The sequence below is a fragment of the Babylonia areolata genome, chromosome 10 (genome assembly GCF_041734735.1).
Source record: "Babylonia areolata isolate BAREFJ2019XMU chromosome 10, ASM4173473v1, whole genome shotgun sequence".
In the NCBI taxonomy this organism is placed as follows: Eukaryota; Metazoa; Mollusca; class Gastropoda; order Neogastropoda; family Buccinidae; genus Babylonia; species Babylonia areolata.
This window is the reverse complement of record NC_134885.1, coordinates 5,862,308-5,877,740: the sequence shown is the minus strand read 5'-3', so window position 1 is coordinate 5,877,740 and position 15,433 is coordinate 5,862,308. Positions and strand designations below refer to the sequence as shown.

The following is a 15,433-nucleotide window of genomic DNA, read 5'->3' as shown; positions in this document are numbered from 1 at the left end:
CAACAAAGTAACCCCCCCCCAAAAAAAAACAACCCCAGATTTGTTTGCCCTAATATGAGACTGTAACTCTTCCCGATGTGCTATATTCTTTCTTCTACTTCTTCTTGTGACATACTTTGGGTCTGATATGGCCCTGTGTGGTTGGCTGGGCTCCTAGCCAAACCGAATCAAATCATTTCTATATTTTTGCCACCCCCTCATCAGCACTGGATCTTGTAGCATTAATCCCATCCTGACTCCCTCATACACAGCCACACCACTCATCATTTATCCCCCATTCACAGCCACACCACTCATTTATCCCCCATACACAGCCACACCACTCATTTATCCCTCATACACAGCCACACCACTCATTATTTATCCCCCATACACAGCCACACCACTCATCATTTATCCCCCATTCACAGCCACACCACTCATCATGACTCCCCCATACACAGCCACACCACTCATCATGACTCCCCCATACACAGCCACACCACTCATTTATCCCCCATACACAGCCACGCCATTCATCCTTTATCCCCCATACACAGCCACACCACTCATCCTTTATCCCCCATACACAGCCACACCACTCATCATTTATCCCTCATACACAGCCACACCACTTATCATGATTCCTCCATACACAGCCACACCACTCATTATTTATCCCCCATACACAGCCACACCACTCATCATGAATCCCCCATACACAGCCACACCACTCATCATGAATCCTCCATACACAGCCACACCACTCATCATTTATCCCCCATACACAGCCACACCACTCATCATGAATCCCCCATACACAGCCACACCACTCATTATGATTCCTCCATACACAGCCACACCACTCATTATTTATCCCCCATACACAGCCACACCACTCATCATGAATCCCCCATACACAGCCACACCACTCATTATTTATCCCCCATACACAGTCACACCACTCATCATGACTCCCCCATGTTATAGTGTGTCAGGCACCAATGTCATCTTTCTAAAAGACCCTGCTGTGGTACGAGGAGAGAGTGGATTGTGCACCTATCCTCTGCCTGTTATCCTACTCTACCTCTTCACCTTCTTCACCCACCCGTACAACCCCTATCCCCACCACTACCCTCTTTTTAACACCCATACAAAACAGAGGTCACTAGCATGGCAGCAGAGCATGAGAAGGCCACAGAATTTGGGGCAATGTTTTCTGTATTCAATGATAAAATGCTGCAGCTGCTACTCTAAGCCTCATTCTTTTCAACCAGACCTGACACATACTGATACCTGCTGTGTTAGGAAATTGAGAAACACTCACCAAGACACATCTGTCCCAGTCTTCCCATTTAAGCCCAAAGCAACTCTCAACTTTGGTCAGAAGCCATCCTTGGACCTAACGTTATTGTGAATTTCCTTCCTTTGAGTTTCGATGCTAGAATTGATGTTTGCGTGCTGTTGTTGTAACAGCAGATTAACGCTGATAAATATTCAGATAAATATTCAGATATAATCACTGACACTTTTCTGTCGGGGAAAAGCATCTCTACTTACTTACATGATTTTTTTTTCTATTGTGTCAGATCTATTGTCAATTTCTCTCCCTCTTGCAGTGTCTGTTAGGACATTTGATGAGATGTTCATGTGAACTGTCATTTGTCTGTTTTGAAGGTTTTCTGCACTTGCAATATGTAGTGTGATTGTGTGCACAAGAAACATTTTACATGTCTATCTATTGACATTTTTCTATTGTGGTTAAGTCTGCTGTCGATTTCATTCTTTGCATGTCTTGCATAGCAGTGAATTATATATATATATATATATATATATATATATATATATAATCACACTTGGTGAGATGTTCGTGTGATTTATCCAGTTCAGAGCTGTTATTTCTAAACAAGTCTGCTATGTCCAATAGTGTTGGTGAAGTCCTTGTTTGTTTGACAAAGGCAAGTTGATGAAATTTGCTACGTCCTGTTCTGACCCTGGCCTGTTTGTGAGGAAGGCGATAGAATTGTTTAGATGCTAATCTGCCTGTGATATCATAGTGTACGTTAGGGGCCACTGCTCTAAAAATAGATGGACAGCGCATGCCTTCTTTGCGCCCCTTTGCTATCTGAAGCCAGAGTTCAAACAGCCATTTTGCTTCTCATGTTAGTACAGCGCAAAGCGGTAACTTCATATATGTAGCCGAGCACTCACCTGGCTTCACAGCAAGCTTTCACTTGCTTGCAACGTTTTAAGCTGACATTCCTGTGTGTGCCTCCACAGCAAGTTTGCGCTATGTGTCACTGCACTGTTTTCCTGTAATAACTTTGGTAGATAAACCATTGGCAGATTTCAATCAAGACACAACATTTCGCATGCCGTGGAGGCAAGCATAACATGATTTCATTGAAGATACATGGTTACAGTCCAGAAACTACCACCTGTTAGCAGACGACTTCTCAACGGACTGACGGCCCGATATGAGTAACAATACATTGTCCAGTTGGCTTCATCTTTCCTGGCCAATGAGCTATCCATTTATTTTTAGAGCAGTGGTTAGGGTCTGGGTTCATGTATATGCATGAACTGTAGGCCTGACTAGCATGCTGGGTAATGCTGTTGGTGAGGCATCTGCCTTATAGATGTGGTATACCATGTATGGATTTGTCTGAACACTGTGACACAGTTCAGTCTACATGTAGTACAGTTCTGTCAATCTGCAATACACTTCAGTCTGTGTGCAAGTCACTGTGCAGTACAGTCACTGTGAAACACAGTTAAGTCACTGTGCAATACAGTTCATTTGATGTGCAACACAGTTCAGTCACTGTTCAATACAGTTCAGTCACTGCGTAATGCAGTTCAGTGGATGTGCAATACAGTTCAGTCACAAAGTGCAATACGGTTCAGTCAAGGGATCAGAGTAGTGGTACACCAACATGTGGCTGTACATGGTTGACACACCAGTCACAGACTGATAAATGCTGTTGTTCTTTCATGATTGACAAGACAGACAACTCAGTTTGAACAAGGGAAGCTGTGGTTAAAAAAAAATAGGTGAGGATTTTTTTTTATTTGATTTGATTTCATTTTATTTCTTTTAGTGTTGAGAATTAAATTGTGATGAAAGCAACCATTCAACAGTTTGTGCTGTCTGAACTTCATGCAATCCATGCTCTTCAGTCAGAAATATCAAGTTGAAAGGCTTTGGAAACACACTTTTCATTGTTTTTATTTGGAATCACAGTCAAGCCTAATCTTTATATATCATTATAAATCAAACAAATTAAAACAATTAATATACACCAGTTCAAAAAATGTGAAAATTGTCTAAAAAGCACAATATCAAATGAGCACGAAAGAGCCACGTAATGCCAAAATTCTATTTTTGCCACACAGATACATGCTTGTATGCATGTGCAAGCATTCAGAAACACGCAAACAACACATGCACAGCCTCACACGTACATGCCTGTCCATAGATATTAACATTATTTGCTCTTCACACACAGTGTTCACGCACATTTGTACGCACATCAACACAACCCTCAAATAAAAAAACTCACCTTGGCCTGACTAAAATACTTTCCTACATGTTTAACAGGCAGTTCTATCAAAACCATCACTTCAACAACCAAAAAATCCAAGCTAAAAACACAATCCTTTCATATAAAAAAAACAGAAAAAAAACACCCACACAATTCAGCAGGAACAGTGGTTCAGTGAGCAATAACAATAAATCATATGGCAAGTCTCACACAGTGTAAACTTTTAAAGGCACATATATTTAAAATACACATATTTCAAAAAAAAGAAAATGTCACATTAATGCAATCACGTACACATATGTCCACACACATCAAATTCTTATATGTACAATGCATTGCGTAGACAATCTAAAAACTCAGGTGAGCTGAAATACAGAAACTGCAAACACATGAAGCACACGACCATTGTAATCAGAATGCTGTTCACCCTAGCCGTGAAACAGATTGTGCATAAATCATAGCTGTTGATTCTTGTACTGTGCACACAAATATAACTGGTTCTTCTTCAAACATACTGAACTGTTGGCAAGCACTGATGGACACTATTTCTATGGAAGTTCATCGTCTGCCCATACTACTGTCATTAAACAGTCTGGGCTTTTGACCAGGCCTATTAATGATATTTTTTTCCCCAAGAATTACTGACATTTCTATCTCACACACACACACACACACACACACAGAGAGAGAGAGAGAGAGAGAGAGAGAGAGAGAGAGAGACACTCACACACACACGAGAAAGATTATCTCTCTCTCTTTCTCTCTCTCTCCCGGAAGGGAAACACATGGTTTGCATTTCATTCAACACTAGCATTCATTTGAAGAATATTATCATTAGATCATTAGCATATAATTATTTGAGGAATAGTATTCTGGATCAATTTAAAGTAAACTGGAAAGTACCATGGTAAGAAGTAAAAGGACGGATAATGCTGTTTTCTTTTTCTTTTTTCTTTTCTTTTTTCTCAAGAACTTGTAACATAGATTTGTGTAAGTATGAGAAATTCCCTGATTTAAGTATCTTGCATTTTGAATAAATTTTGCCTTCACATATAACCACCCAGTCAAGACACCACAAACACCAAAAACTAAAACAAATATGTGATCAAGATTTAAACATAATCAGGAAGTAAAAACTGACACATGTTGTGCATGTTCTTTTGTTGGGGTTTCAGCACAAATTGTAAGCATAATATGTAGTTCCTTGCTTGAAGTGGACCTTTGCCTTTTAAATTGTTCCAGCTCCAGGTAAGGTATGGTAAGGTAAGGTAAAGTAAGGTAAGGTAAGTAGGGTAAGGTAAGGTAAGGTAAAGTAGGGTAGGTTAGGGTAAGGTAAAGTAAGGTAATGTAAGGTAAGGTAGGGTAAGGTGAGGTAAAGTAGGTAGGGTAAGGTGAGGTGAGGTAAGGTAGGGTAGGGTAAGGTAGGGTAAGGTAAAGTAAGGTGAGATAAGGTATGGTAGGGTAAGGTAAGGTAAAGTAGACAGGGTAAGGTAGGGTAAGGTATGGTAAGGTGAGGTAAAGTGGGTAAGGTAAGGTAAGGTAAAGTGAGATAAGGTAAGGTCAAGTAAAGTAAGGTAAGGTAAGGTATGGTAAGGTAAGGTATAGTAAGGTAAGGTAATTCTTTAGTTTCAAGGACAATACATTAACAGCTCTGATGACAAAAGAAAGTAGCAGGGACTGTTGAGAAGAATGACTGCGGCAGGTTGGCGGGTGGAAGCAAAGACAAGGTTGGTTCTCTGTGAGTCAGTTCATTCGCCACAGAGTGTGTGTCACCTTGCTTCCCTGTAGCCAGTTTGCTGAGCTGTGTCACTGTACTGTCTGGATATACTGTATGGTGCTGTATGGTATGGCAAGGTATTATAGTGTGTGTGTGTGTAGTGGATATTGTATTGTATAGGGCTGTACTGTATTGTATTATATTGTACTGCATTGTACTGTACTGTACTGTACTGCACTGTACTGTATTGCATTGTATTGTATTGTATTGTAATATGTTTTGTTGCATTGTGCTGTACTGAATTGTAATCCATCATACTGAATCGTATGTCACTGCATTGCATTGTATTGTACTGTGCTGTGTTGTTTTACACTATACTGTATTGTATTGTGTTACATCATGTCATATAAAATTGTATCATACCACATTCTATCGTATTGTATCATGCTGTATTGTACTGGAGTGTAATGCATACAGCTCTGTTGTTTTCTTGAACTCATCATCCGCCTCCAGTCTTGAAATCTGTTATATCTTTTCTCCAAGCCTGTCAAATACATTGAAACTTTACTTGCCATTCATACCCGCGTTGTCATTCATTTTAACAACGCATCCTTTTATGCTCAAATCATGTGAACAAAAACAAGTGTAAATCCTTCTACTGATACAGAATACTTTGTACAACATCAGTAGGTGTTGGCACAGGTGAAATACAGGGCACAGGGTCAGAAGACTTTGTTTCACTTATGTTCTTACAATTCTTGTTGCATTTTTAAAAGGTAATCACTGACACTCACAACACATGCAGAAGAAAACGCATGAAAACAATTATTTCTGACCATATCACATTGTATATGTAAAAAACAAACAAACAAACAAACAAACAAACAAAAAAACAAACAAAAATCCCCAGAGCACATCGAACGTGAATTTCCAACAACAAAAAACCTGTTGACAATCTTGAACAGCAGACCCTGATATCAGCATGAACCAGTCATCACTGAGAACACTATAAATAGTGCTCTCTCACTCTGTACCACTGTACACTTCTTTCGGTACATACTGAGAACAGAAATAAAGTTATTCCATCAATGAGAACAATATTCATCACCAAAGTAAGGACACTATCTCCTTGTTCTGACATTCACAGATAACTCTTTTTTTCAAGCACTGTAAAATCGTTGACACGCATAATACGGCTGGCAAAAATGTTCTTGACAGTATTAAACAATACTCTTTTGTTCTGCTGTAAGTGATACTTGAGTTGATTCCAACACTGGTCTTGCCATACACAAGCTCATGTAGGTCTGTACTGCTTCTTTCATTCAACTGATATAATTCTCCGATTCAAGAAAAGAAACAAACAGGAATACAGACACGTCTCTTTCAATAGTTCTCACAGGCATTTGTTTTGTCCCTGAAACTCGTATTCTCTTTCTTCTTCTTCTTCTCCCTCAGCTCTGAAATGTCATTAGGGCACCACACATAACAAATGTTCACCAGATTCTCCAGGTCTATTGGTTGTATGTCAAAGCCTGGGTCTTGGCAAATGGCTTTCCTGCCTGTTCTGACATACAATCTATCTAATGCTTAGGTTCAAAACAGAAAAGGCATAAACAGGCACATACACTGTCTTCTAAACAAAACAAAACCCCAAACACTTCCACTTGATGTCTGTCTAGGATGCCCCCTTATCATTTCCTGCGGGTCTGCGAATAGTTCCGGAAGAAGGGAGCGCGGACGGAGCGATAGAGGGGCAGGAACTGCTGTTTGCCTGACCCGTCCCCTCCGTCCTTGTGGTCACTGCAGATCATCAGGGAAATTTTGGTGGGCACGGTCTCTGCAACAGTCAGGTGCGGCAAGGACACTTTGAACACACTGCAACAACCATTGTTACTTTTGACGAAAATTGTCAAATTTATCAATTTGAAGGCGGAAAGTTTGCCAGTAACATTTACAGTGCAGACTGAGACTGAGAAAGATCTGAAAAAAAAAGAAAGAAAAAAAAAGTCAAACTGTAAAATATTTCTCTAAGTGAACAGATGTCCTCTCTTAAGGAACAGATGTAAAATTGAAGAAGAAGACAGCAGCAGCATTGTTACTTTGTCAATATCATTCTTCATGCCATACGATGAACATACTACTTGTCACATGCTGTGAAACTACATTACAAATATTCTTGATAAAGCATGCAAACAAAGAAAAGAATGAAAGAAAGAAAATTTCAATCCTAATATTTAAAATAAAAATCAGTTTAAGGACTTAACTTTTATTGTCAGGTTAATGAAACGATAAACATCTTTTTGAAGTCTGGAATTTTCTTTACAGTCATTGCAAGCCTGTCCTCCGTTTTATGACAGAGATGAAAGATACCAGTTAAAATTCTTCTGTTTTCAACACTGTATTTCCAATGTAAAATTGTGTAATACTTAAGAACATGAATGAACAACATTCTAAAAACATTTAAAATCAATATTAACTTGTAATCACAAAGAAATCATAAACAACTTTTCTGTGAACATGTTTCCCACTAATAATTCATTCCACTTCTAATAACCCCAATACCTGTCACCAACACTATTCAGTCATAAATCATTACAGTAATAATAATACAAATCATTACCATCAGCACTATTCCAAAATAAATCATTTTGTTATTATGAATAAAATAAAATAAAAATTATCAAGACTATTCCATGCTGGCACAAAGTCCTTGAAGTGTGTTTCAAGGTTTGAAAGTTAATTGTAGAATTCTGAATGATCCTAATTCTGTGTGTGTTTTTTCAGATGCATGCTTTTTTTAAAAATAATGTTTTGACTGGTGCCAGTTGGCAGACAGAGAAGCATACATAACTGCACAGAGATCCAAAACCAAACACAATCTTCCTTTAAAAAAGAAAAAAAGAAAAAAAAAATCATGAATTTAATATTTTTTTTATGAAGAAAGCAAAATAACTGATTTGTCCGATCTTGATGACTTCAGAAATTAATCATCATTAAAACTGATTTCAGATTTTGTTTCGATTTGAGTATGAGAAAATGGGGAGAGAGTTAGATAAAGAGAATGACAGAGAGAATGATAGATAGATAGAGAGAGTGAGTGAGAGACAGAGAGAGAGTGAGTGAGAGAGAGAGAGAGTGAGTAAGTGAGTGAGTGAGTGAGAGAGAGAGTGAGAGAGAGAGAGGGGGGGGATTACAGAAAGACAAACTGAACAGACAGGGAGATGGACACAGCAAGCGTACACTGACAGAAAGAAAGAGTTCAAGACAAAACGCTGACAAAAGCTAGCCAACACCAACATGAAAGAAGACAGAAAATGAAACCAGTAATCCAGAAAAAAAAAGAAGAAAAAGGGAAGCACTATGTTCAAAACAAAACAAAACAAAAAAAAGAAAAAGAAAAAAAGAACAATGACTAAAGCACCACACAATGTGCGGCCCTTCAAGGCAGCATAGTACAGGAGAAACGCCCCCTTTTCACACACAACGCTGACACAGCCACACACAACAACACAGCACAGTGCGGTGACACACCCCTTTTTCACACACAACGCTGACACAGTCTCACACAACGCAGCACAGTACATGAGACACGCCCCCTTTTTCACACACACAACGCTGACACAGCCACACACAACGCAGCACAGTACATGAGACACGCCCACTTTTCACACACACAACACTGACACAGCCACACACAACACAGCATAGTACAGGAGACACGCCCCCTTTTCACACACAACGCTGACACAGCCACACACAACAACACAGCACAGTGCGGTGACACACCCCTTTTTCACACACAACGCTGACACAGTCTCACACAACGCAGCACAGTACATGAGACACGCCCCCTTTTTCACACACACAACGCTGACACAGCCACACACAACGCAGCACAGTACATGAGACACGCCCACTTTTCACACACACAACACTGACACAGCCACACACAACACAGCATAGTACAGGAGACACGCCCCCTTTTCACACACAACGCTGACACAGCCACACACAATGCAGCACAGTACAGGAGACACGCCCCCTTTTCACACACAACGCTGACACAGCCACACACAACGCAGCACAGTACAGGAGACACGCCCCCTTTTCACACACAACGCTGACACAGCCACACACAACGCAGCACAGTACAGGAGACACGCCCCCTTTTCACACACAACGCTGACACAGCCACACACAACGCAGCACGGTACAGGAGACACGCCCCCTTTTTCACACACAACGCTGACACAGCCACGCACGATAAAAAAGCACAGTACATGAGACACGCCCCCTTTTCACACACGAAGCTGACACAGCCACACACAACGCAGCACAGTACATGAGACACGCCCCTTTTTCACACACAAAGCTGACACAGACATTGCAAGACAACACAGCACAACACATGAGACACGCCCCTTTTTCACACACAACACTGACACAGCCACGCATGACAAATGCAGCACAGTACATGAGACACGCCCCTTTTTCAGAGTTCATCACTTAACCCTCTGTCTGTCAAAGGCCAGAATTCAGAGTTCATCACTTAACCCTCTGTCTGTCAAAGGCCAGAATTCAGAGTTCATCACTTTGTCCTCTGTCTGTCAAAGGCCAGAATTCAGAGTTCATCACTTAACCCTCTGTCTGTCAAAGGCCAGAATTCAGAGTTCATCACTTAACCCTCTGTCTGTCAAAGGCTGGAATTCAGAGTTCATCACTTAACCCTTTCAGTACTGTGCTACCTTTCCCATCTGAGTGCTGTTGAGCCCTGAATACCATGCTGAGGCATGAGCATCACATGGCAGGAAAGCTTCATGTCTTATCATCATGGCCATAATTACAGCATAAAAAACAAATGCAGAAAGTGATTAATTCATATATATATATATATATATATATATATATAAAATTATACAAATAATGAGGTATAATTTCCAGTGGATAAACTACCGAGGCAACCATGTATTTGTTCTGTATTGTCCATGTGTTCTGTGTGGCTTATTCAGGATTAAAGAGGCTATGCCAGTCTTGAATAAAAGCTAATTTGTGTTTGCGCATTTCTTCTGTCTTTGCTGCTGTGTGCACATGTCAAATGACTGGTATAAGGACAGGCCCGGCGCTTCCTTTTTTTTTGAGGAAGTGTCTGGGTTTGTTCCAATGTACCTTTTATTTACCTGTGTGCTAGCTGAATCGGTAGCGTAAGCATCACTGACTTGAAGTTGTGTACCTTGTGTAATGGAGAGAGTTACCACCCTTTACTATTTGTTTTATATATATATATATTAAATAATATATATATATATATATATATATATTATATATATATTATATAATAATAATAATAATAATAATTTGAAGTAAGAGCAGATGCAAAAGAATGCTGATGACACATACAGCAGTTTGTTCACACAGTAACACATCACTCTACCTTGACAGTCACTTCAAAACATATCTTCTGGCTTACGAAAAAACAAGAACAGAAAGTTTGAAAAGCAGTGTTCAAAATCAACAAACAAACAAATCTGCCTCTATGAGTAGAAAAAAAAAAGATATTTCTTTAAAAAGAAGAAGAAGAAAAAAACAACAAAAAAAAAAACACACAAGCAGAAACACTGGATCAAGGTAAAATGTAAGTAAGTATGACATGGTTCATGTTAATGAGTGGTTTTGAGAAACAGTGGTCATGAATGATTTATGTAATTTGTAATATTTTTCTTTCATGCAAAGAGATCTTAGAGAGAAAGGGTACTATATTCATTATTATTACTATATTTTTGTTCTTGTTACATACACTGCTTGAAAGAGAATGTGAGAAAGCATACAAGTAGTTATGATGTTTGGTCAGCAAGTGTTACAACTGATTAGTTTACTCCAAACCTTGCTCTTGGGTGAGTAGGGGTTTGGATCCATTACAGAGGACACAGGAAAATTATACAATGATAAGTAAAGTGTTGAAAAAAAAAAAAAAAAGGTAAATACTTTAAGCTGTGAAAAAAACCCACATACTATATCTATGCATACATTTGTTTAGAATTACAACATTTGATTCCTTAAATGTCATTCGGGTAATAGATCTAGTCTGCTCTCACAGATTGTACATGTTTTCTTTTTTACAACATTCTTCACATTCCATAGATATATCAGTAAGCCTAAGGAGATCTGAATTATATGACATTCTGTTACCACAAACGAAGAACTGATAATAAATACATAGATATCAGTAAGGCCGAGGAGATCTATATCATATGACATTCTATTACCATAAACAAAGACTGATAATAAATTCAACTGATGAAAAAAGAAATCTTGCAATATACAAAAGTTGGCAATAAGCGGGTGAGATGTTAAGAAGCTGGCAAAAGTAACTTGTTATAGTGTGCAGGTGAAAAGCTTTCTGTGAGGCACACTCACTGTCACCTGTATCCAACTGTAAAACACAAACACCATTTTACCGTAAACAGGAGGCACACACAAACAAGACAGACAGACAAACAAGACAGACAGACAGACAGAAAGGTGACAGACAAACCAGCAGAACAAAACAGAAACAAACCAAACTTTAACCCCTAGGCTGCCTATATGACGAGATAACTCGTCATGGAAAGCATGTACGCTTCGCTGCCACAATGACGAGATAACTCGTCATCGAAATATTCTGACTTTTCCCTGCTTTGCATTCAGTTCGTTGACAAAAATGCTGGTAGCTTTAGCTTGGGGAATCTTTCTAGATTCTATTCATTGCTAGAAACACCATCTGCGTCATAAGGCAGTCCTTTATTTGCACGTTTTGGTTGGGTTACTGGCTGCAGTCTTTGCCTGGCTCCTCTCCTCGCTTGCTCAACAAAATGTTGGACTGGCTCCGTGCTCAAGACATGCGATCGTGGCGAACTAAATCAACCAAGATTACTTTCTTTAGCTGATGATCAGAAAGAATTGAAGCATAAATTCGAAGGAAAAGAAAGTGGTGAACATTTATAGGATGATTTGATAGAAAATAAAGGGAGCAATCAAGAGAGTGGCCAAGATACGACTATCAGTGAGTGATGCTGGCTGTTCAGCTCTAGCAGGCGACAGAAGTCACCAAATTTTTTAGCAGGACACAGTGTGAGCTATTTTCTTGGCACTCTGCCAACGCGGTCTGATGAGAACTGGATAAAGTGACCATGTGAGAGGGGTGAAGAGGAGGGGGGGGTGAGACTGAGGGGGCGTGGCCTCACATCCATATTATCACTTGCAGAAGTCACAACTGATGCATTATGTATCTATTTCTTTTTCATTTTTTTTTTTTATATTTAGGTTGTTCTAGTATGATTTTGTGTGTGCAGATATCCATTTGTCCAGAAAATATGATATTTTAGTGCAAATTACCTGACTAATGTTTGCAATGAACAAATTGAAAATGTGACAAAAAACAAAACACTGATTTCAAAACAACAGCATGTCACTAAAAATATATAAAAATGAGAAAACATCATGTGTTTTGTATTCTTTATTCATCTCCCTTTCAGAAAATACATACTTTTATGGGTCTTTCTCCAATAACAAAGAACACAGAATTTTTTTGAAAATTTATACCCATTTTTTGTGTGAAAAACCCCCCCCCTGGCAAATAGATTTCACTTAAATCTTATTTTCCTGGCAGCGAAAGGGTTAACTTGTCCGCATAAGTCCTGTTCTTTGTTGTTTCTTATTCGGTAGGGCTTAAATAAGCCATGCTTAACGCCCTTCCCATACTGTTTGTGTTCATGTGCTTATGCCATATTGTTTCTTTGAATTAAAAAAAAAAAGAAAAAAAAGCTGTTTAAAGCAAACAAACCAAACAGAAAAACATAAGAAGAAAGAATTTAAAACCAGCGCAGAACACCGATGGAGAGAGAGAGAGAGAGAGAGAGAAAAAACCCAACAACAACACAAACCCACACCAAAACCAAAGGAAAAGACACAACACTCTGTTGTCAAAGTACAGAGAGTCCGCTTTCACCACACGAGTCTTTGGGTTTTTAAAGGAGCACACAAAATGACAATACCGGCAAAACCAAATACGGTCTTGAAATGGACAAGTATGTTCGCTGCAATACAAAACACAAAAAGGATCAGAACTGAGGAAATAGTTCCTACATACACACACAGAGGAAATTAATACACATCTGAAGTTCTGGTAATCATGTTGTGTTGTGTTGTGCTGTGTTGTGTTGAGTTGTGCTGTGTTGTGTTACTCTTTGTCGGAACAGATTTGTCTGTATGAAATTTGGGCTGCTCTCGACAGGGTGAGCATGTCGCTACAGTTATACACCACCTTTTTTTTCTTTCTTTTTTTTGCTGCCTGCAAGTGCATCTGTTTTTCCTATCCAAGTGGATTTTTTAGTTTTGCCAGGGACAACCCTGAAACTGATTCCGCTATTGCAGGAAACCTACTGAGCTGTTTTCTTAACTCACTCACTACGGCCAGTCCTCTCTTCTCCTCTACACAGACCCCTCGGATGTCCAGTGGGTGTCTGAATGACCCAACCTTTAGCTTCCGTCGTCAGAATTGTGGTATTCTTTGTCAATATTCACCTCTTCAGTATAAGAGCCTTCCGCTTGCAATATTTTGATGATGATAATTGGGGTGAAACGCTGTTAACATTGTCTCTTTCGCCGTTCGTATGGAGAGAGTTAAATGAAGAGCATAATAAAGAAAGCAACCTTTTGACACAACTACTGTGTGAATGGGCATAACTGTGCCCAGGTTGAGTGGCATGCACGTGTTAACTGGCAAACATGGCAAAAGTGTTAACAATGCAAAAACATGTTGGCAAAATGTTTTATAATCATTCTTGCACAATGCAAAAACATGTTGGCAAAATGCTTTGTAATCGTTCTTGCTCTGATGTAACTGAAAGTATCATTTCTCTTTAAGACCTCAAACATATTTGTCTGTCATGTTAAAATCATTTTGAAACATTGTCACGAGGCTGAAAAAATAACAAGAAAGTAATTTTTGATAATTCTGACAACTGAGCAGTACAGGAAAATAACTGCAGAAGATCAAGTAATTCTTCTGTTGATGAACATATGACAAACTTTTTTTTTTCTTTTTAAATTAAAGAGATAAAACAACAACATAAAATGAAACCTTTTGAAGAAAGAGGAGACAATCATAATGAACAGCCTACAATCAATATCAACTTCTCTTAAGACCTGGTCATTCATGGTTTTCAAAACGACTACTTTGTGTTTGAAGAATACTGTCATTACACTGTTTTGAAAAGAATGTGCCAAAACCTACACTGCCCTGAGAATAATGTGTACTGCTTTGAAAAAAGAGTGTCAAAATGTATGACTAATTCAGATTTAAAACATACTTGCTTGTAATGAACAATTAGGCATGGAGATGAAATAATTAACAAATAGTAAAGAGTGGTAACTCTTTCCATTCACAAGGTACACAACTTCAAGTCAGTGCTGCTTACACTACCTATTGTCCATGTGTTCTGTGTGGGTCGTTCAGATTAAAGAGGCTATGCCAGTCTTGAATAAAAGCGTATTTGTGTTTGCACATTTCTTCTGTCTTTGCTGCTGTGTGCACATGTCAGATGGTCGGTATAAGGACAGGCCCGGCGCTTCCTTTTTTGAGGAAGTGTCTGGGGTTGTTCCAATGTACCTTTTATTTACGTGTGTGCTAGCTGAATCGGTAGCGTAAGCAGCACTGACTTGAAGTTGTGTACCTTGTGAATGGAGAGAGTTACCACTCTTTACTATTTTTTTTCATACTTGCTTGTGTGTTGAAACAATAATTCATGTTACATCTTAAAGTATAATGAATGGCAACGAATCCCAAGCTGGCCGCACATGTATTTTTCACACAGTGTAAATGAAACACAGGCAGGAATGGTGAGGATTACAATCAAGCCAGATCAAAACAGCATAGCGTCCATTTGGGCAACCAAATAAGCACCACACCCTCACACCCTCATGCACACACACACACACAACACATAGTGGTATTCCTTCAGGCCAAGGCAAGCTCACACACATCATGCTGGCTATAAACAAAGTCACAGTTCTGTGCCATGTGCCCAATAAAAAATTTAAAAAAACCCAACAAACAAGAAACACTCCATTACAACACCATGTGCGCTATATCCACCCCTGGAATCCACATGCTTTTTGTTGGTCTTTCTTTATTCAAAATTTTACCCCCCAAAAT

At 39.1% G+C, this 15,433-nt stretch overlaps 1 protein-coding gene across 3 annotated transcripts in view; it reads right to left on the bottom strand.

The window, feature by feature from the left end:
* Window positions 1–3,190: 3,190 nt before the first annotated feature.
* LOC143286741 (uncharacterized) overlaps window positions 3,191–15,433 on the bottom strand; it is a 148,351-nt gene continuing 136,108 nt past the window's right edge. For all 3 annotated transcript variants that reach the window (XM_076594463.1, XM_076594464.1, XM_076594465.1), the window contains one exon: window positions 3,191–7,078. In XM_076594463.1, coding sequence (XP_076450578.1) covers window positions 6,933–7,078 — 146 coding nt within the window. In that variant the 3' untranslated portion in view covers window positions 3,191–6,932. The remainder of the gene's footprint in view (window positions 7,079–15,433) is intronic.